Below are 21,693 nucleotides of genomic sequence, written 5' to 3' on the forward strand. Positions count from 1 at the left end.
AATTACTTTTACTAACTCTTACATGTACCCAGTGTCATAGATGTGCCCACTCTTGCTATTTTGGTTCATACAGGAATGGATATTCACTGTGAGTGGCAGCTGGTTTGCTGGTGGCATTTTTATCATTAAATAATTAAAAAGCTTGTCAGCTCGTGTTTAGCGCAAAGCAGTAGAGTCTGAGGTTCTGGCACTTATTGTGTTGTCCTCACTCATCTATTATACAGGGCGTGAGAGCCTGTGGACCCACCTAAGGAAACACACACACTGGACAGATACGCCTGTAAAACATCACCATCACATTAACGTATTGTGAACACAGATTCAAAACAATTCTCACACATGCATCTGCATTACATGCAACTACATTTATGGACACACAAGTATAACATTCATGTGGGATTGTTAAACATCACATTCAGTACCAGAGTATTATATATATTTTACCCACCACATTTCTGTAACAGCTTCCTCTCTTCTGGGAAGTTTTTCCCTGTGATTTCGATGTGGGACTGCAATTGTTTTCACAGCACCAGAGTCTAATATTGTGCACGACATCATTCCAGTGAACAGTTCCTGTGCTGAGGCTGCTTCCACAGAGAGCCTTTTGTGGTTTACTGCTTCATGGCAGAGCTGTTGTTGCTTCCACTTACAGTGTGTGTTTACGAAGTATTATGACTGTTTGTTGTGTTTGTTGATCTTTTTTATACCTGTTAAAATTGTTTGCTAATGTGTTGCTAAAGTCAAATCCTCCAATTACAATTTTTCCAGAAAAAAATGGGGCACTTTCTACAAATGCAATAAAATCTTCAGTAACAATGTTTCTTAGGGTTAGATTGCAAAGAGTTTAGTTCTTTCATCATCTATAGCTCATAATATCATAAAAAAGATTCTGGGGGTTAGGGGAAATCTGGATGTATAAAGACTAAGTGCAGAAAAAACTGCTGAATGTGCATGACCATCAAGCACTTAAGCAGTATTGTTTGAGAAACGGTAATTGCTACCGTGATGAGCATAACCACATGGGCACGGGAGTACTTTGGAAAATCATTGTCATTTAACACAGTCCACCACTTCATCAAGAAATGCAACCTCAAACTGTATTATGGAAAGAGGAAGCCATATATTAATTTTGCACAGAAACGGCAGCAAGTTCTTTTAGAGCAAAGATCTGAGATGGACCAAAAGACCATCAGGCTCTTACCAACGAATAGTGCAAAAGCCAGCATCTGTTAAGGCATGGGGGTTCATCTACCTGCATATATGGGAAGGTACCATTGATGCAGTCTTATATCTTATACCCTTCACCGTTGACTGAGGACGCCTCTCAACTGACATATGGGGCATGACTCCGGCACGTACAGTCAGTACAGTCTGTACAGTCTGTACAGTCTGCATTTTTCACCTGCACGAGTTGAGTTCATACACTTGATGGGCACTGTGCATGGAGGGACACACACCCATCAGCATTATTCCTCAGCCCTGTGCAGGCGCCATCAGTCAGCCAGCAGGGGCCGCAGTTGCACCAGTTATGAGGACCTATGATCCGACTTTCTTACCCTCCAACCCTGAACAACAGCCAATCGTTGTTCATGCTGCCGCCCAGCCCAGTCGGAAGGCAGAGCTGAGATGCGATACGATGTATTCGAAACCCCAACTCTGGTGCACTAGCGTACTTTACCGCTGCGCCACCTGAGCGGCGTTCTTTTGTCTTTTAAGTAAATGTTCTAGTGAATGAACAAATTACAGATTTAAATTTTTTTTTTTTTTTTTTTTTTTTTTTTTTTTTAACCCCTTTTTCTCCCCTTTTAGCGCATCCAATTGTTCAATTAGCATCGTGCTTCCTCTCTGTCTATGCCGAACCCTGCCCTGACGGAGGTGATTGAAGCTAACCCGTATCCCCTCCGAAACACGAGCAGCAGCCAGATGCATCTTTGCCACCCACACATTGACGAGTTTGGCGCCACCTAGCGTTGCATGCGGAGAGACACACCCTAAGGGCACCCTCTCCCATCTCTGTGTAAGCGCCTCCAATCAGCCGGCAGAGAACGCAATCGCATTCTGACAGAGAGAGACCCACATCCGGTTCTTTGTCCCACCCCCCGCATGAGCAACCGGCCAATCGTTGCTCATATAGCCACTCAGCTTCGAACCGGTAAAGCAAGGCTGGATTCGATACGACGCTTCTCAGAATCCAGCCCTGGTTGCAGCGCGTTTCTTTTTACCGCTGCGCCACCTGAGCGGCCAGATTTCAGTTTTTATTGCAATTTTGGAAAGTGTCCCAACCTTTCGTGAAATTGGGTGAGTAAAAGGGATCCGCATACTTTTGGCCAACTGTCATAAGTATTCAGACACAGAATATTACCTTTATTACTAAGATTATCCAATTTAACATTATTACGCAGATACTTTAACCAATCTTGAGAAATAAGTCTTAAATTAATTATTTTAATTCCTTTCTAGTTCCTACAGAATGTGTCCATAATTGCCATTCTCTTACTGCTATTCCCATTATATAGTGAACATTAGCATTTTGCAGCTCCACAGTAGCTTGACCTTCATGATATTTCAATTCGTCTTCGTAGATGAAGCGATAAACAGTTGGAGGCGACGTTAACTTCGTCATTATCACTCATTCACGTTGCCATTGTGCTTTGCAGCGCTGTATTATTAGGCAGCTTAAACCACAGCTCACTTGCTTCAGTAGCTGACAGGCAATTCAGAGCATCATTTCTTACACTTACTTTTTTAAGGTTAGTTTAGATACCAATTACCACATAATTGCAGCGAGTTTGTTGGTTTGTAACACTAAGGGAACATGGCATTTTTATGACAGCTGAGTGATGGAGAAAAAATAGGACAAGAGTCTTTAGTCGTTCTTGTCGGGCTCTGATGCAGCCAGGGCAAGGACTCTATTAATATCAGCCCTGTCTGCATGCTAATGTTTAACAAGTCCAGCGAAGTGACACGGCCGTCACGTAATTGCTAATCAGCACACAGTTATGTCCCTCAGCTTCCCTAATGAATTTGGCCGAAATGAGGTGTGGGCAGCCAACCCTTAAACGGCCAGTCAGTTGCTGATGTGAGTAAGAGAGAGTGGCTCACATCACTGCAAACACATTCAGTGTAAAAATTGTCCCCCTTTCTTAATCTACACATGTGCCAGTGGTATTCTTTTTTTCCTTTATTTTCTTGTTTTGCAAAGCATCTATCGAACCACAACGAGAGATATTATCTGAGAATGGAGTAATGAATCTACCCAGAAGTTGCAGGCCTGTTAAAATTCTTCCAAGGACTCAGTGAGGTGTACAGGACTAGAAACATAGAAGTATGCCCAATTTAAAACAGTTCTGCAAGGAAGAATTGGCTATAATGTTCTTTATATTGAGGTAAAGAACTACACTTGCAATTAATTTTTTTTTTTTTTACAGCAAAAGGTTATGCTACCTGTTATTACTTGTTCCCATTATATTGTGGATGTAGTCTATATTTCAGCTCGTTTTTAGGAGAAGGGAAAAGTGGACGTTGAGTTCCCCATGCAAAAGACAAAAAGGATTATTTAGATGGTTATGGGCAAAATGTTAACATCTGTCATGGTATGGAGGTGCATCAGTGCCCAGGGCATGGGTGACTTAATATGTGTGAAGGTACTATTAATATGGAGGCATATTTTTGGATTTTAAGAGACAGATGCAGCCATCAAGTTGACATTTTCTCCTAGGAAGTTTATGGTTATTTAAGCAAGATGATGCCTGGCCTCATTCTGCACATGCTACATTGGTGTGGGTTTACAGAGTGCGTGTGCTTGACTGGTCTGCCTGCAGTCCAGATCTGTTTTCTATTGAAAGTGTACAATGCATCATGAAGTAGAGAATCGGACATAGCGAGAACCACAGACTGTTGAGCAGCTGAAGGTTATGCTACCTGTTGTTAAGTTACAGGAGCATCTAGATCTTGGATTAGTTTGTTTCTTAAATTAAGAATATTACGTTTCCTGAAATGCATTGTGTGTTTGTTCAGATTTTCTTTGTGTATTCTTTTTATTATGACCACTAATAAAATAACTAGTAATAAATAGTTTTTTCGTATTCATACTCAAAAATACCAGCAGTTATTATGTGGTACATTGTTAGGACCAGATCTGGTTACCAGGTTGGCTTACAGAAGCCAATACATTCCTGTAAAGGAAACTTTGAAGGCAAAATTAATAAGAGGTTAAAGTCACCAGATAAGCTAGAGATACATAGATTTAAATGGAAATAGAGTCATTTTTTAAATGAAGTAGCTGTCAGCCATTTATGACAGATAAAGCTCTTTTATAAATGAGTGACACAAATATTATTCTACTTCTATGTAAGTTTGAATATTTTCTATGTGTGTTACAGGGAATGCTGTTAAAGAGAAGTGGCAAGTCTCTGAACAAGGAGTGGAAGAAGAAATATGTCACACTTTGTGACAATGGTGTTCTTACCTACCACCCCAGCCTGCATGTAAGTGCACACACACACACTCACACACACTAATGTCAACGCAGCTGACAAGGGTGTTATAAATACTTCAGAATAAGTATGAGCATTTTTGTCAGTAATTGATGAGTAAAAGGTAAAGACTAAGTTAGCAATAGATCAAGTGTCACTACTAGCAGGTAAAAGCCTTAAAATGAATTGGGCTATTTTAACTATTTTTAACATGTCTGTTATACTAATTGTCTGCAAGTATGTATTTTTAAGTGCAATCTATTAACTTAAATTAACTCCTAAACGTGCACCAAAAAGATTGTTACATAATTACCAAAAAGAGAATGTTACATAATTCTTACATATAGCAAAAAAATTACAAACACAATTTCAGAAAAGTTGGGACATTTTGTAAAATGTTTATTAAATGTTTATTCTGTTTCTCTTTATTTAAATTAAGAGTACAAAGAAATTACCTCAATGTTTTTTACTGGCCAATTTAATTGTATTTTTTAAATATAAACAGATTTTGAATTTGATGCCTACAACACACTAAAAAAACTCACGGCAGTAGGGAAATTAAGTAAAATATTTTTATATTTAAAAATATATTTATATTATATTAAATAGAATATTAGAGATACCCTGTTTTGAAACATTTCACAAATTCTCTCAGCCTGTGCTCATCTGAGTGGAAATGTGTGCTATGATCTGATAGCTCGTTTTCTGTAAAAAGCAAAAATACATATCGAAGTCTATGGTTATTCCAGCAAGACAGTGCCAGAAGTATGCACATGCTACATTTTTGTAGGTTCACAGAGTGTATGTGCTTGCCTGGCCTGTCTACAGTACAGATTTGTCTTTAATTGAAAATATATGGTGCATTATGAAGAGGAGAATCAGACAGCCGTGGACCACTGACTGTTGAGCAGCTAAAGTCTTGTATCAAGCAAGAATGGAGAAAAAATTTACTTGCAAAACTGCAACAGTTAGTGCCCTCAGTTCCCAAACAATTAAGAGGAAAGGTGATTTTTAAATTTGACTTACAAAATACAATGAAGTGCTTTTGTCAGTTAAATAAAGGTGAGAACTGACAGATTCAAAGATTTTTTATAGCATATTACAAAATGTCCCCACTTATTTTGGAAATTGAGTGACACTTTGTCCATCTACACTTTGTCCATCTAAGTTAAGTATCACATAAAGTTGTAAGTCAAAAGTAAACTGACACAACACACATCTGTATCTCTCGCTACCTACTACACCTGGCAAAAATGTCTATAGTATTCCATGGCTCTTTCTAGTTTTGTTATATGCTGCTCCAATATATGATTCATTTATTGTTACCAACACAGCATTTGCTGCCATTTTACATTTTTTATTTCTTAGCAATTGCCGCGTCTGGCTGGCATGGTCAGTGCCTCCGTGGCATTGCCGTTAATGACTGCATTGGCTTTCTCGTTGTCCCTCATGTTTCCATGCTGCTGTCGCGGATGTGCCATATTAAGCCATAACAGCTCAGTCTAATTGCTGTCTGATTGCCTGGCGTGTTAACACACATGCAGTCATGATTGGCTGGCTTCCTTTTGCCATTTTACTGAGCAGTTTCTCTTTATCTGCCTACAAAGGTTTAGACTATACCTTGGTGGGATAAAAATTTGAGATGTTCTTTTACTGTTACTGCAGAGAAAATATACATGCAGATGAAATGAATGGATGGATAACGGACACAGAGAAAAGTGAATGATCAGTCAGTCTCATAATGTGCATATTTAACTACATTCTTATGTTCGGTTTTCTATATTTAGATATTGAAAACCTACAAAAAGCAAGTCATGTTTAAAGGCACAACAATACATCTAATAATCTCATTTAAAGTGATCAGAGGCCAGGGACCTGGGTTTAATCCTTACATCTAGTCACTGTGTGGCAGATGTTTGGCATATTCTCTGGGGTTTGCTCCAGGCACACTGGTATCTGTCCATCTCCCCAAAACATGCCAGATAGTCAATTAAACTGTTTCTCCCCAGCTTTCCAATGGAAAGTGCTCCTGATAGACCCCTGTATTTAAGGCCGGTAGTCATTTAGTAAAGTTGAGCATTACATATATTCAGTCAATCAGCTGTTTTTTCTTTGCATATTTGAACACCAGGCATGTGCCTAATTAACAAGGAGTTAATAAGGAGAAGTAGCATGTTGTTGAGTAGCATGCATCTTGTTCAGTAAGAATTCTATTACCTGTCTTGTTAAGATGTGTAGCTTTGCATCCAAATAAGTGTATTAGATTAAGTAATATTTAGCAGTTATCTGTGTGGGAAATCTGCCAGAGTGAATGAGAATGTTTACAAGACAGTAGTTAGACCTGCTATGTTACATGGCTTAGATCTGGTGACACTGAGAAAAAGACAGCTGAAGGTTGCCGAGATGAAGATGCTGCGATTTTTGTTGGGAGTGATGATAACAGAGAAAGTTAGAAACAAGTTTAGTGGATGGATAGTGCAAGAGACAAAGCTAGCAAGGTGAGATTAAGATGGTCTGCGCATGTGCATAGGAGGAATGGGAGTTCTATTGGGAGAAGGGTGCTAAGGATAGAGCCACAAGGAAGGAGGAGAGGAAGTTAGATGTAGTGAGAGAGGACATTCATGTGGGTGGTGGGACTGTTAGGGATGCTCAGGACGGAACAAAATAGGTACTAATTATCTGCTGTGGCGACCCCTAATGTGAGCAGACTTAAAGATGAGTATTTGATGGTCTGTGCGGGATGACAGAAATTGATGGATTGCACTAATTGTCACTGTAATTTTAGACTATGAATTATCCTTATTGTAGCACAGTTTAGAAAAAGTTCATTCTTGGCACCTTGAAACTCCTTACTTTGAATTTCCTAATCAGCAGTTTGTACCAGCCAACAGTCATGTTACTAATTCCTAAATTGTGTTAAAAATATTCCTAAAATGATTCTAATGGTGAGTTATTAATCAGATAGACTGTATTGTGCATCCTTTTTTGTTTTTTTAATTTTCTATTTTTCCAACCTTTTTCCCAAAATGTGTTTCACCTAATCTAGTCGTGTCCAGTTATCCCGATTGCATCCTCCTCTGATTCAACCCTCCACAGCTGACTGAGGGCGCTTCTCAACTGACACATGCCCCCTCCGACACACGCTCAGTACAGACATTTTTCACCTGCACGAGTCAAGTTCATATATACCGATCAGCACTGTGCACGGAGAGCCACACCCTGATCAGCATTATTCCTCAGCCCTATGCAGGCGCCATCAATCGGCCAGCAGGGGTCATAATTGCACCAGTTATGAGGACCCATGATCCGGATTCCCGTTAACCCTATGAACAACAGCCAATCGTTGTTGATGCAGCTGCCCAGCCCAGCCGGGTGGCAGAGCTGAGTTTCGATACTATGCATTCGAAAACCCAGCTCTGGTGTGCTAGCGTATTTTACCTCTGCGCCACCTGAGCGGCTGCATTATGCATCCTTTACTGGAAAGCACATTTTATTTAAAGGTACAATCCTTTGTCTCCTAAACTGGACATTCAGTTCAGCACTTGTTAAATAATTAATGAATAAAGCAATTGTATATTGTTACTTACACAAAGCTATTCAACTGAGGATTGTAAGACTAGTTCAGGGGTTCAACAGTGGCAACCTGGCTGTGATGGGGCTTGAACCAGCAGCCTTCTGATCACTGGTCCAGTACCTTAACCACTGAGCTACCACTGCCCTAGTTTCCCTTCACCAGACATGGGAGGCCCAGGCTTTAATGAAAGTGTTTGTAAAATCTAATAGAACAAAACTCAATCAGACCCCTTTACGTTAAAAAAAATCCACAATAACGCAGCTAATTAAATAGATGCAACATAATTAGTGCGAAAACACGCAATTCCTCAAGGAAACATGGAAACGTAGCATCTAAACAGCTGAGAGGCATTTGTTCATTCATATCAATTAGTATCGACAGACTGTGTTTAGTTTTCTGCTGAAAATGTGTATTTCAAACTATAGAACGTAATGTATTCATCTCTGATGGTTGTCGGATTTGATCACATCTGTCTCACACACTCTTGTGATCTCTTTTTATATCAGATCAAGTCATCCAGACACTTCAAAATCCTTAAATCCCTCAAGTGGTTACGCTCTTCAACACAAGTGTTTGTTCCGCTCGGTTGCATGTGGTATTCCAAGAGTGCCTAGCCTTGATGTGACATGTTGTTCGATAGCTTATATCCATTTTTTTTTGAATGAACAAGTGAACAGACCACCCGACTGCTGCATTTGGGCCATGTGCCAATCAGACAGCGCTGTGTGTGTGTGTGCGGCAAGCCATCTTGAGCCGAGTGCTTCTGTCCCTTAGCGGAGGCCTACAAAAGGGCAATTCAAAGCCAAGTGCTCTCAACACGGCTTAACAAGCCACAAGAGAGCCCTTCAGGAGCAGCAGGCCAACAGCTTGCCGCCGGTAATTGCATCCCCATTAGCATCGGGGAACTTTCATCATCGATGCGAGTAAAGCCACGCGCTGCGCATTGGCTCCCTGCTCAGCATCCCAAGCACACCGTCACAGCATGATCTGTGTGTGTGTGTGTGTGCGCGCGCGCTTTTGAAGCTATTTGTCAGATAAGAGGATATAATGCCTGATGTACAGGACTGCGTTGATGCGTTATCATTTTAATGATGGAACTAAGAGTTTATGGTAATGGTTAAGTTCGTTACATCTACCGCTCATTTGACCCATTGTAGCTGTTGCATAATTTGGGTCGTCGTCATGCTGGAAGGTGAACCAACTGCCCCTCTTCAGCTGTCTAGAAGAGGACCACATGTTTTCCTCAATAATTTGGGTCTATCAGGTCCCACTGTAGAGAAACATACCCATAACATAATGTTGCCACCACCATGCTTCACAGTTGGCGTGTCCAAAAAGCTCAGTCCACCTCAGTCCCAGTAGTCCCATGAAGTCTTTAGCCACATGACATCAGAATCTTTCAAGTGTTTTTTTTTTTTATTATTATTATTTTTTCCAATTATCTCCCAATGTAGTAATTTCTAATCCACTTCTGATCCTGGTTTGGCCATCTAGTTTAGAGAAATTACTAATCGAAAACTTTAATTCTTAAAAATAATTGGTCTAAAAGAACGCATATCAAACAGCACATGTAAACAATGTTTGACAAGAATATAGACTGATATTATAATTTACTACCCCTGCTGCCATGAATATGACCATTGTGTAAACACGGCGTGAAACTTTTAAATAAATCAATAAATCTAACGATGCACTAGTAGTGGATTCCCAGAAACAGCCTTTATTGTACCTAAACAATCAAAACCACAGCAGTAGATATATATTCACTTTAATTAGTACTCCTGTCTGGTCAGTACATTTATTCACTATTTTATAAGCTACACCTACGGTACAAATGAACTTTGTGGCTATACAGTTACTGACTGCAGTCAATCTGTGCAACACACATCACATGTCATTACCATGTTAGTGTCATTAAAGGCTGAAAATGGTCCACCACCTAAATAACATTGCTGTTTATGTAATCAAAGGTCAGAGGTATTTAGAATTGTAAATATTATGTAATATTATGCACTGTAGATGGTAAAAGAATGAAAATCCCAGCCATCACTTTTGGACTAGATTACTTTTGGACTGCTTACTGACACATTCATTTTTATATAAATACATGTTAAAGTGAATTAAAGTATTTTTTCTTTTGCATTTTACAAACTGTTTCACTATTTTACAATTCAAGTTCGTTTTTTTAATGTCAAGTTATTATTTAAAGGAATTAATATAAACTATTCACTTTTCTACAACTTGATTTTGATTATTTAATGTTATTAAACTATTTTTAGTGTCTAGTTTATTTGGATTGTATAAAATATAAGCCTACTTGTTGTAATGTAGTATATAAAAATTATAATATACTTTTTAAATATTTATTTCATTAATTTGCTTACGATGCATGTCTGCATGTATTTTTTTTAGTATTTGTTTTTCTTGCTCTTGAGCGTCTTTAGGGCTGCTTTATTTATGTTGGGAACACTGCAACTGTATTTTAGTTGTCTCTTATTTTAGTCATTTCTGTTTTGCTGCAGGACTACATGCAGAACGTACATGGGAAGGAGATTGACCTGCTGCGCACTACGGTCAAGGTTCCAGGAAAAAGACCCCCCAGGGCTATCTCTACCTGCGCTGCCCCGGGCCCCAAAACCAATGGTCTTGCCAAAGACATGAGTAACCTACAGCTGGCTCCTGCTCCAGGTAAGACTGTAGTATAGGTAAAAAATTAAATAGTGTTAGTAATGAGTGCTTAAATGTACACCTAACAAAACTTTGCTGTACTGTATGGAACCTAAGGAGGAAACCCATGCAGACACGGGGAGAACATGCAAACTCCACTCAGAAAGGACCCGGACCGCCCCACCTGGGGATCAAACCCAGGACCTTCTTGCTGTGAGGCGACAGTGCTACCCACTGAGCCAGAGAACTGCATTGTATGCTAATTGCAAGTTAAATAAAGTCCAAAATAAATTATTACCAGCTAAAAAATTAACTGTGCTTAAAGTAATATTGCATATAGGTCTGAATACTGTATATTAAAGCAATAAGCCACGAGAGGCCGTGCGTTACTGTGATTTTAGCACAGGAATGACGTTTTTGAAAAAAACTTCTTTCCCGTGCTAAAATCATAGGAGTAACACACGGTCTCAAGTGGCTTATTGCTTTAATAAAACGGCGGTCAACATAAAATACAATTAATACAACAATGTTTAATTCATAAATGTATTTATTGTGTATAAACTTACAATAAAGCGTTCTTCCGCGACGCAAGGTAGTTCGATTAACAGTGTTGCTAGGCAACCTGAGGGCGAACGTAACATTAATTTTTTCTTTTCAGTGGCGTATTAACATGGAATGATGTGAGGTGGTCATAGGTGTTCGTTTATCAGGGATTTTACAATGGCTTCGAACGCGGCTCAGCCAATCAGATTATCCGTTTTATAAAATGTGGTAATGTGTAATAAATCCATATATAGTACTAGTATACTAGGATAACTGATTTATGGACCCAGACTGTAGTGCCTGTTCCTCTGCTGATCAGGTTATTACAGATAATACGTTAAATGTTTTGAGTTTTAGATCATCCTGTACATATTAAAACATCTTCTGCAATTTCTTTTAAACCCAATTACTGCACTTCTGAAACACACAACAATAGCGTATGTTGTTTATATGAGCATTTAAGTACCCAGCTAACTGCTAAAATTGGACAGCCATGGGATTAGCAGCGCATGTAAACACACGCGCCATCACTAATTCAGCAGATGAATGAAGGTGTGTTCAGTTTAGCAGAAAATCTGTTTAGAAATGTATCAGTGAAATTAGCGATGATAAGATAAACGATTATAGATTATGATGAGATGCGCTGATGACAGCGAGAGCTCCTCTGCTGTTTGCGCTGAAGCTGAACATCTTTGAAACCCCTCAAGGAAAACGTGCACAGAGCTCCAGGAGGGCCAAACTAATAGCGTGAATATTTAGTGACCCATAATATGCGTACTAATTATTGTCATGAATATTAATGTAATCAGCGCTGGCTCTCCAGTTTTGAAAGAAGCACTAATGAGAGATAGAACAAGGGGAGGGCAGGGAGGGGGTAAAGGAGGCCATAATTCTCTCAGTCATAAGGTGATGAAAGCTTTTGCTTTTTCAAGTCAAGGAATGGACAGCAGTGCAATCAGAAGGACATCTAATGCAGAATATCTCTCTTTGGGAGTGTTTCAATCATAGATGGGCTTTATTGGTACACACTGAACAGCTGAGGCATGTTTAGTTTTCTTCCAGATGGTCATTGATGTGAAAATGTAGTGTTCTAGCTTGTGCCATTTCCTCAAATGTGCCAGGGTCAAATTTATCAGCTAGAAAAGTAAAAATAAATAAATCCCGTTCTGATGTTTTATCTGGTGCTGCTTATGACAGGCCTATGGTTTACTGCCACACACAAGTGTATAACTTTACATTATAGTAAACAGTTCTACTGAGGAGATGCTCAGAATGCTATCATAAGCTTCACAGACAAAGAACAGCTGCATGTGACAGTTCTTTCCTGATGTTTCCTGATTCCCATATGAACTGTGCCCATCATGTCAGGTCAGGATGCTACCAGTGTCTTGAAATTCATGGCATATTAGCTGCATTTGTACCGGGGCACATGCACGTGAGAAGCGGCAAAACCGCTTTTGTGCTGGCTGTGCCAATGTTTCCTATGGAGTGTGGCGGTGCTGCTTAGCTGCTGACCTTTTCAAAGAGCCTCTAATTAGACGAACTGTTAAATATGACGTAGTAAAAGTGACTCAACGACTTAAACACTGCTTAATGTGAACAAAGCTTTACGTGTCTTAGAAATGTCATTCATAGAGAGAACTTATGACCAGTAATAACAGAGAGATGTTTAGTGTTCTTATGTCATTCTTTTAGTACATTAAGACACGATAAGCTTTTTTTTTTTTTTTAGATAAACGTTCTCGACTCTCCTGGAGAAGCTGATTCTCAGCGTTTCTCAGCACCCCGAGCTATAACACAAGTTTAAAAGTGAAACAGTGAGAACAATACAGCTAAACACAGATACGTGGATGCTTTTAAAGTAGATTTGACGGTTGTTTCACACAAATATGTATTCATGCCATGGTTAATTTGATGAAGTTTGAGCATTTATTTGAATGCGCCCTAACTCACAACCTTTTAAGTACAATCTGTATACTCTTTCTCTTTTTGTAGGCTCCGTCAGCAGTAGCTCTTCAGTATCCCAGATGGCCAGTGGCATCAGCCTGGTGTCGTTCAACACCCGGCCAGATGGCATGCACCAGCGCTCTTACTCTGTGTCCAGTGCCGATCAGTGGAGTGAGGCTACAGTCATCGCCAACTCGGGGGTCAGCACAGGTAACGAAGATCCCTATTTGACCCTTGGAGTTTGTGTGCGATGGTTTTAAGATTATATTTAGAATATGACAAATGATAGCATTGAAAGCCTTTTAAATGTGACAGACTTTCATTTCATTTTCATGCTTTACCACCACTTTATCCTGGTCAGTGTTGCTGTGGGTCTGGTTTCTCTGGGAATCACCTGCCACAATGTAACACACCCTGGACATGCCATTTAATCATGGGCTCTGTGCCACCCCTCCGACACAGCCTTTTTGTATGTGTACGGTCAACCACTAGGGATTCGAACCTTTGATCCCAGACATGTTCTGACTCAGACATATCCAATCATGTCTGTGTAGACCAATTGACTGATGGCACTGCTAAAATTTGAACCCCGGATCTCAGCGCTAATAGGCTAGTGTTGTTTTTTTCTATTTTATTTATGCATTTTCTCCCAATTTCTCCCAATTTAGCGTAGTCAATTTGTCTTCCACTACTGGGGGGATCCCTGATTGCAGTCGAGGTGGGTGTATTGCTGCTCACGCCTCCTCCGACCTGCGTGCAGCCTTTAGCGGGACCCTTTTTCATTTATGCACTCTGCACAAGCGCCTTTCTATCTGCCAATCAGAATCCTTCCACAGCGTTTGAAAACCCACCCAGATAGTTCCCACCCAGATAGTTCGGTCATCCCGCCCTAGCAGAAACATGTCTGCTGCAGGCACTGCCAGTTATGCCCACTAGATGGCGCCCAGCTGACTGGTGGCAATGCCGAGTTTCGACCCGCGGAGTTCAGAATCTCGGCACTGGTGTGCTAGCAGAATGTCGCCAACTGGGTGCGGGCTAGTGTGTTTTAATGCTGCACCACCTGAGCGCCCCGGAAGTGTCTGATGCAATTTAACCCAATTATTAATTCAATTTGGCTGAATGCTTGATTAATTAGTTAAAAATGAGCATTTACATTGTCGCACTTTACTTTCTTTCCTAAGTGAATGAAATCAGTATTTAAAAACTGTATTTTATATTTTTGCAGGTTGTCTTTGTCTTGTTGTGTAGTTTAAATATCTAAATCATAAGGAAAACAAAAAGAGGGCAAATACTTTTTTCCATTGCACTCTAGGTTTCTCAAATAATATGCAGAGGTTGTGTGCACTGATCAGCCATAACATTAAAACCACCTGCATTGCTGTGTCTGATCCACTCATACCAGCACAACACACACTAACACACCACCACCATGTCAGTGTCACTGCAGTGCTGAGAATGATCCACCACCCAAATAATACCTACTCTGTGATGGTCCTGTGGGGGTCCTGACCATTGAAGAACAGGGTGAAATCAGGCTAACAAAGTATGCAGAGAAACAGATGGACTACAGTCAGTAATTGTAGAGCTACAAAGTGCTTCTATATGGTAAGTGGAGCTGATAAACTGGACAGTGAGTGTAGAAACAAGGAAGTGGTTTTAATGTTATGGCTGATCGGTGTATATTTTTGTTTATGAAAATGCAGTTTTATTTTATTGTGTAGTGAATTATTGTATAGAGCAGCAGGTGCAGTGGTGCAGTCTTGTTCACTGATGAGGCAGCTCCCAGTACACATGCCGCCGGTGCTCTCATATATCTAGCATTGATTGGAATGCCAAGCCTTAATGCTGCTTTAACTGTTTATCAAAGTAACAGAGGCTTACAGCCCCACAATGTCAATGGAATGTTCATGGGCCTGAGACTTTTGAAGGGATAGTTTCTATGTGCAGTATATAACCTTATATCAACTAGGCTGTAACAGTAATTTTACAAAAATAATAAGCCACAGGTTGAGGTCTGGGCCGCTGTACTAGACAGTATTTACTACACCCAAGTACTTGCAAAAAATAATTCTATAAATGCAAGAAATCATATTTAGCCTATGTAAGGTTGGCAGATCAAGCCTCACCCTGAGCAAGATTCTTAACCCTCAACCAAACTGTATTCACTCATAATCGTAAGTCGCTTTGGATGAAAGCGTCTGCTAAACGCTGAATATGTAAATGTAAAATGTAAATGTTTAGATTATCCTAGTGACAGACTTTTTTATCGTTTTCATTTTTATCAACAACTTCACCCCAGTCAGGGTTGCAGCAGGTCTGGTTTAACTGGGAAACACTGGGTGCAAGGTAGAAATACCCTGTACAGGATACCAATCCATTGTATGGCTTCACCTGTCTCCCCCACAGACACAGCTTTTCATGTCTGTGTTGACACCCGGCCAGCTAATAGCACCACCGAGATCCCATTCCAAATCTCAGTGGTTGGGGGCTAGAGTAATAGACAGCTATTTAAATCCTATACATTAAATTATATAAACTCCATATGCATCTGTACACAGAGCTGGCGCATGCACACTGAGGGTGGGTGAGAGCGCGTTTCAAACTGGCACAATTGGCACAATTAATCTGTACAGACTGAATCTGCACTCTCAAGTGGAATTATGCCTCAGCTGTTGGAAATGAATTTAAATGACATTTTAACCAATGGGATTAATCGAACACTGGCTCAGTCGTTACTAATTGACATCCCTGTTCTTTACAATTCATCAGTCTATATTCGATTGTTAATGCAATTCTACTAAATTAGCAAAAATAAATTATTTGACCTAATTCTTGAAAAACTGCTTTTCACCATGAGCTGGCTCCTAAAAAGCTGCCTTGCTGGTGAATGTGAGGTCATTTGTTACCTTACCTGCACTTACTTAAAAATCTGTTCGAAATAGAACAACAATCTGACCTGCTCAGAATAATCTGGTTACTAAGCTCAAATCTAGCTGGCTGCATTGCCTAGGGTCCTACTAAATTTACGAAAAAATGTGCTTCAAAAATCACAGATTTTAAAGAAAAGTGCCACATTTCATAGCAGTTATTAAATGAATGATAGAATAAATGGAAGCTACAATACACAACACAGTCTACCTTAATAGATGAATGTAAACCTAGAACATAAAGCTACAGTTACACACACCACCTCTGCGTCCACAGAATCGGTTGGTAGTTTTCCAAACTCAGTTACCTGAGTAGTGTTTTTATCTGCTTTAGACTTCGACATCTTGGACATTTTGACTAAGTAATTGCTAACTGAATTGCTGTAGGATTGAACATGAGACACTTAAATGCTATGCAAATAAAAAATGTTTTTTTAAATTTTACAGCAAATTGCATGTTACACTGGAAACGGCTTGTTTAGGGTCTGTGTTGCGATTTTCATAGCTGTGAATTAGGTTGGGCCTTAGTTATACTCTTTTCCATTGCATGGTACAGTTTGATATGGTGCACATCTAAATCCAGAGCTATCTGTGCTGTTCCTAATGTGTTGTCAGTCGTTTCCATTGATCAAGTTGGAGGAATTGCTAAAATTCAGGCTGTGACACTTTCCTTAAGACACTGAGCATAAACCGAGCTACAGTAACTGTAAACAATAGGATTTTTGGTTTGCTGTGCTTCAGTTGTTCTAGTCTTTAATTTTTCGTAGCTCTGTTTAAGCTTTTTTCTTGTCACTGCACTGATTTAATAATCTACTGCCTTTTCAAATACTTATGGCACTTGTTTTTCTACACTAAACAAAGTTTTTAAATCGTACAATACCATAGGGAACTGTTCAGTGCTTGACCTCTTGACTAATCTGATGTAATTTATTTACATTGTGTGTTTGCATTGGTTACACCGGCTGTTACTATGTAAAATTGGCCTGTCTGGTTTTTGCACAGTTTGAGACCTAGAGTGTGAGACCTAGAGTGACAGCTGTCAGGATGTTTGTGTTTATGCGTTGATCAACATGGGTGATGTGGTGTTGCTGATTTGCCTCAGTCCACATTTAATCCTGTTTTCACTTTGACCCCCTGTCTCAAATAGCCATTAAAGCTGTGAAAGACTTTAACTGGTTCCCAGGGGATTCTTTATCCAACACACACACACACACATAGCTGAGCTTGAATCCATTCTCACACATGGTATAGGACTTAGTCGCTTGCTGTTAGTCTTTTTGTAAACACAGCAGAACACACAGTGCAGTCGATTACACACTAGGCTTATACTGTATACTCATGTTTAATCATATCTGTTCTTTGCTACACTATCTGGTAAATATGTGGACGCCTGACCTTAAGCTTGTTGAGCATCCCATTCTAAAACCATGGCTGTGAATATGAAGTGAGGTCAGGCAATGATTCTGAATTAGAAGGCCTGGTCATTGGTCATTAAGGAGCTCAGGAAATTGTTTTTGCAGAGGCCACAACTGCAGCAGCAATGAGGAACCCATTCAGTCTTTATCTTTCTCAGACACAGCCACTTGTGCCTGTATGGATGCCCTGCCAGGCCAACAGCACATTGTTTTTTGTCATTATTGTTGAGTTTCGTCAAGACAAATCGACTTCTGGCACCCACTTGGGCTCCCAGAATATCCTCTTTTTCGTTTGTGTCTGTAGGCTTCGTAATAACTTGTTCATTGTTCCTTTAATTGTATTCATCTATCTTTTGGCTAGCCATCCTCTTCTTCTTTTACCTCAAACTCTTGTAAGCATAACTGTTTATTTCCAATATATTGGTTTTTTTTTTTTCATAATTTGTGCAAAATAAGTCATTTGAGCATGTACTTTAATAGAAATGATAAGACTCCAGAAAATCAGACCTCTTGTACAAAGAAATTGGGAAGGTTATACCCAGTACTAAGAATTGTTTTAGTACCCAGTACTAAGAATTTCCCTAAATTGGCTCTGCTGATTATATGATTTGCAATTTAAAAATTTTTACTTGTAATCTCAGACTTTTGGCCCCAGTTGTATTGCTGCTGAAGTGGTCTTGGAGATCCCCACAAGTTTGAAGTGAACGTGCGACACTGACATCTAAAAGACCTTGTAAAATCTATTCTGTATATGTTTATTTTCATTTGTGGTCTGTGTGGTCTTTCTTAGTAACCTGCTGTATTTCTCCCTCATTCATTTCCTTACTTGAGAGAACAACAGGAATTTAATGTCTTTTCTTTGTGCTTTTTTTGCCCCAGAGCACTTAATGCTGCACTGAAATAATGCTGCTGACCCTCAGCCTGTGGCTGTTGCTGCCTCCTCAGTTTTAATTATGACTGGAGTAACGAGAGTGTCCGTTTAATTTTTGGTCAGCTTATAGGACTGCACATGTGAACCGGGGGAGTCAAAGGTTGTGTGGTAGAGGTTGTCCTGATTTTGGGTTCCTCTGGGCCACTGCATGGCTGAAATCATTTGTCTGCTGAGTACATTTTTAAATTCACTGCAGTTCAAGCTAATGGAAGCTGATCCTACTATGGACTCTGTCTACCAACCAAGGGAATCCCATTACACAGACATTTGAGTTCATTGAACAGAAACAAATCTGCAATCTGAACAGGACCATTGATGAGTCGTAGCTCGTGTCTGCAGCGGATGTTTACAATTTGAGGATAACAGGGAATTGAGGCCTTAGGAACAGCATTTCAGGTATACTCCATTGAAAGGAAGTCAAAACTTCCGTTTCCAGACCACCTTTTATTTTTCTGGAAGTAGACTCAATTTACTTTAGTAGAGCTAAGCAAGCTGGGGATCTAGACAACAAAACAGAAATTAGTAGTTTAAAATGAAGCGATGTGTGTGTTGGCACCCAGACTAGGAAGCCAAGTGGATAATTGCACGTTCTTGATGGCATCCTGTCACTGAAGATAAGTTGTCACGTTTTCCACTCGAGCAGAGACTAAACGCTTGTAAAATAAGTTATGAGTGTCCTTGGGGGCTCAGAGAGCACGCTCAATGCCAGCCGGCCCCCCGCTCACCCAGCCGGATATTGATGTGATCCGAGTGTTATTTTATTCTGCCGCTAGTCACAGCTGTCACTTCAGCACAGGATGAGTAAGTGGCACAGACCAAATGCCAGCACTATCAAACCTGATGGTAACACAGACTAAAACACCTACAGCAGATCACTGGCTTCTGGGCTGATTCTTTGGGGGATGTATGGGCTTGTATGGTCTATATACTGACACTGGTCTTTCTCTTTCTTTCTTCTACTTTTCTGGGTGTCTTTCTCTCTCTCTCTGCTGTAGATACTGGTCTGGGAGACTCGGTCTGCTCCAGTCCCAGTATATCCAGCACTACCAGTCCTAAGATGGACCCTCCTCCATCGCCGCACGCCAACCGCAAGAAACACCGCCGGAAGAAGAGCACCAGCAATTTCAAAGCTGATGTCTTCTCCGGTACAGCGGAAGGTAACCATTCATCCTGAGCATGTGTTTTTATTTTAGCTGCTTTGCTGAGTGGGTTTTGCTTCCCTTTATCCCATGGCGATACTTGCCTTAGGCCACCTCAACGACCACACACAGGCATCTGCTTCAGTTTTGGCCATCTGTGTGTAGCTGGTCAGGCTGTCATAAACGACAAGTTACAGCTGATCTTAACACAACTGCACAGTGTATAGTTTACTTATTCATATCACTGTATTCAACAAATTTGATACAGATACATAGGGCCCTACTAAATTCACGGGAATATTAGCTTAATTTCACAGACTTCGTTTTCAAAAATCACAGATTTCACTGATTTTTAAAGAAAAGTGCCTCATCAGAAAAACTAAAAAATTGAATGATAGAATAAATGGAAGCTACAATATACAGCACAGCCGACCTTAATAGCTTCCTCTCCAAGACCAAAATACTAGTCCGTGTTTTGACACACCATCCTCTGTGTCCACATAATCGGTTGGGAGCTTTCCAAATTCAGTTACTCGAGTAGTGTTTTTAGCTGCTTTAGAATTCAACATCTTGGACATTTTGTTTAACTGATTGCTAATGTAACAGCGTAAACAGAGTTTCCTGAGTTCATAAACAAAGAAATAAACTGTACATAGACAAACTATCAGGAGCAAAATACTTTACTGGTTTGTTCTTTTGAGCACACACTACAGAGAGATGATCACGTGTGTAGAGAAGCACACTTTATGGAATCCCCAAAGGGACAAAAAGCACTCAATACATAAACACATACATCAAACACTGTCAGCACACTACAACACGGAAAAATCTGTTACACTAACGTAATTACCGTATGATTGTGAGTACAGCCTCATATTGCATATTGCGCCTCATATTTCACACACTACGCGAATAAAAAATTTTAAATCGCTAAACACGAACCTTCAATTTTGAATTTTACAGCAAGTTGCATATTACTCGGGAGATGAATTAGGTAGGGCCTTACTAATAATAAAAGACATCTGCTTTGGCAACCCAATGTTTGTTTTTCAAATTGTGTTTTAATGATGTAATTGGTGTGGTTTAAAAAAATATGTAGGATTGAGTTGGCAGGTACTTCTGTACTAGCCTCATGCAGAGCAAAGGCTGTTAAATTGTCTGATGAAAACCCCCATCAATACCCAGAGTTTTGGAATGGGATGTCCAAAAAATGGAATTATTGTGTCCTGGGTGGGTTTTATTCTCCAAAATGCCTGCAAAACATGGAATCATTGGAGCACTGATCCTTGAGGATACTTACAATGATGTACAAAGGTGTATCACAAAGTTAGTATATCACATACAGTGTATCACAAAAGTGAGTACACCCATCACATTTCTGCAGATATTTAAGTATATCTTTTCATGGGACAACACTGACAAAATTACACTTTGACACAATGAAAAGTAGTCTGTGTGCAGCTTATATAACAGTGTAAATTTATTCTTCCCTCAAAATAACTTAATATACAGCCATTAATGTCTAAACCACCGGCAACAAAAGTGAGTACACCCCTTAGTGAAAGTTCCTGAAGTGTCAATATTTTGTGTGGCCACCATTATTTCCCAGAACTGCCTTAACTCTCCTGGGCATGGAGTTTACCAGAGCTTCACAGGTTGCCACTGGAATGCTTTTCCACTCCTCCATGACGACATCACGGAGCTGGCGGATATTCGAGACTTTGCGCTCCTCCACCTTCCGCTTGAAGATGCCCCAAAGATGTTCTATTGGGTTTAGGTCTGGAGACATGCTTGGCCAGTCCATCACCTTTACCCTCAGCCTCTTCAATAAAGCAGTGGTCGTCTTAGAGGTGTGTTTGGGGTCATTATCATGCTGGAACACTGCCCTGCGACCCAGTTTCCTGAGGGAGGGGATCATGCTCTGCTTCAGTATTTCACAGTACATATTGGAGTTCATGTGTCCCTCAATGAAATGTAACTCCCCAACACCTGCTGCACTCATGCAGCACCAGACCATGGCATTCCCACCACCATGCTTGACTGTAGGCATGACACACTTATCTTTGTACTCCTCA

General features: G+C 40.1%; 1 protein-coding gene across 2 annotated transcripts in view; it reads left to right on the forward strand.

Annotated features, from left to right (window-relative positions):
* Positions 1–21,693, forward strand: part of agap1 (ArfGAP with GTPase domain, ankyrin repeat and PH domain 1) — a 286,707-nt gene that overhangs the window by 221,484 nt on the left and 43,530 nt on the right. For both annotated transcript variants that reach the window (XM_062997658.1, XM_062997657.1), the window contains 4 exons: positions 4,383–4,487; positions 10,572–10,737; positions 13,255–13,416; positions 19,475–19,636. In XM_062997658.1, the coding sequence (XP_062853728.1) occupies positions 4,383–4,487; positions 10,572–10,737; positions 13,255–13,416; positions 19,475–19,636 (595 nt within the window). The remainder of the gene's footprint in view (positions 1–4,382; positions 4,488–10,571; positions 10,738–13,254; positions 13,417–19,474; positions 19,637–21,693) is intronic.

This window comes from Trichomycterus rosablanca, chromosome 6 (assembly GCF_030014385.1).
Source record: "Trichomycterus rosablanca isolate fTriRos1 chromosome 6, fTriRos1.hap1, whole genome shotgun sequence".
NCBI lineage: Eukaryota > Metazoa > Chordata > Actinopteri > Siluriformes > Trichomycteridae > Trichomycterus > Trichomycterus rosablanca.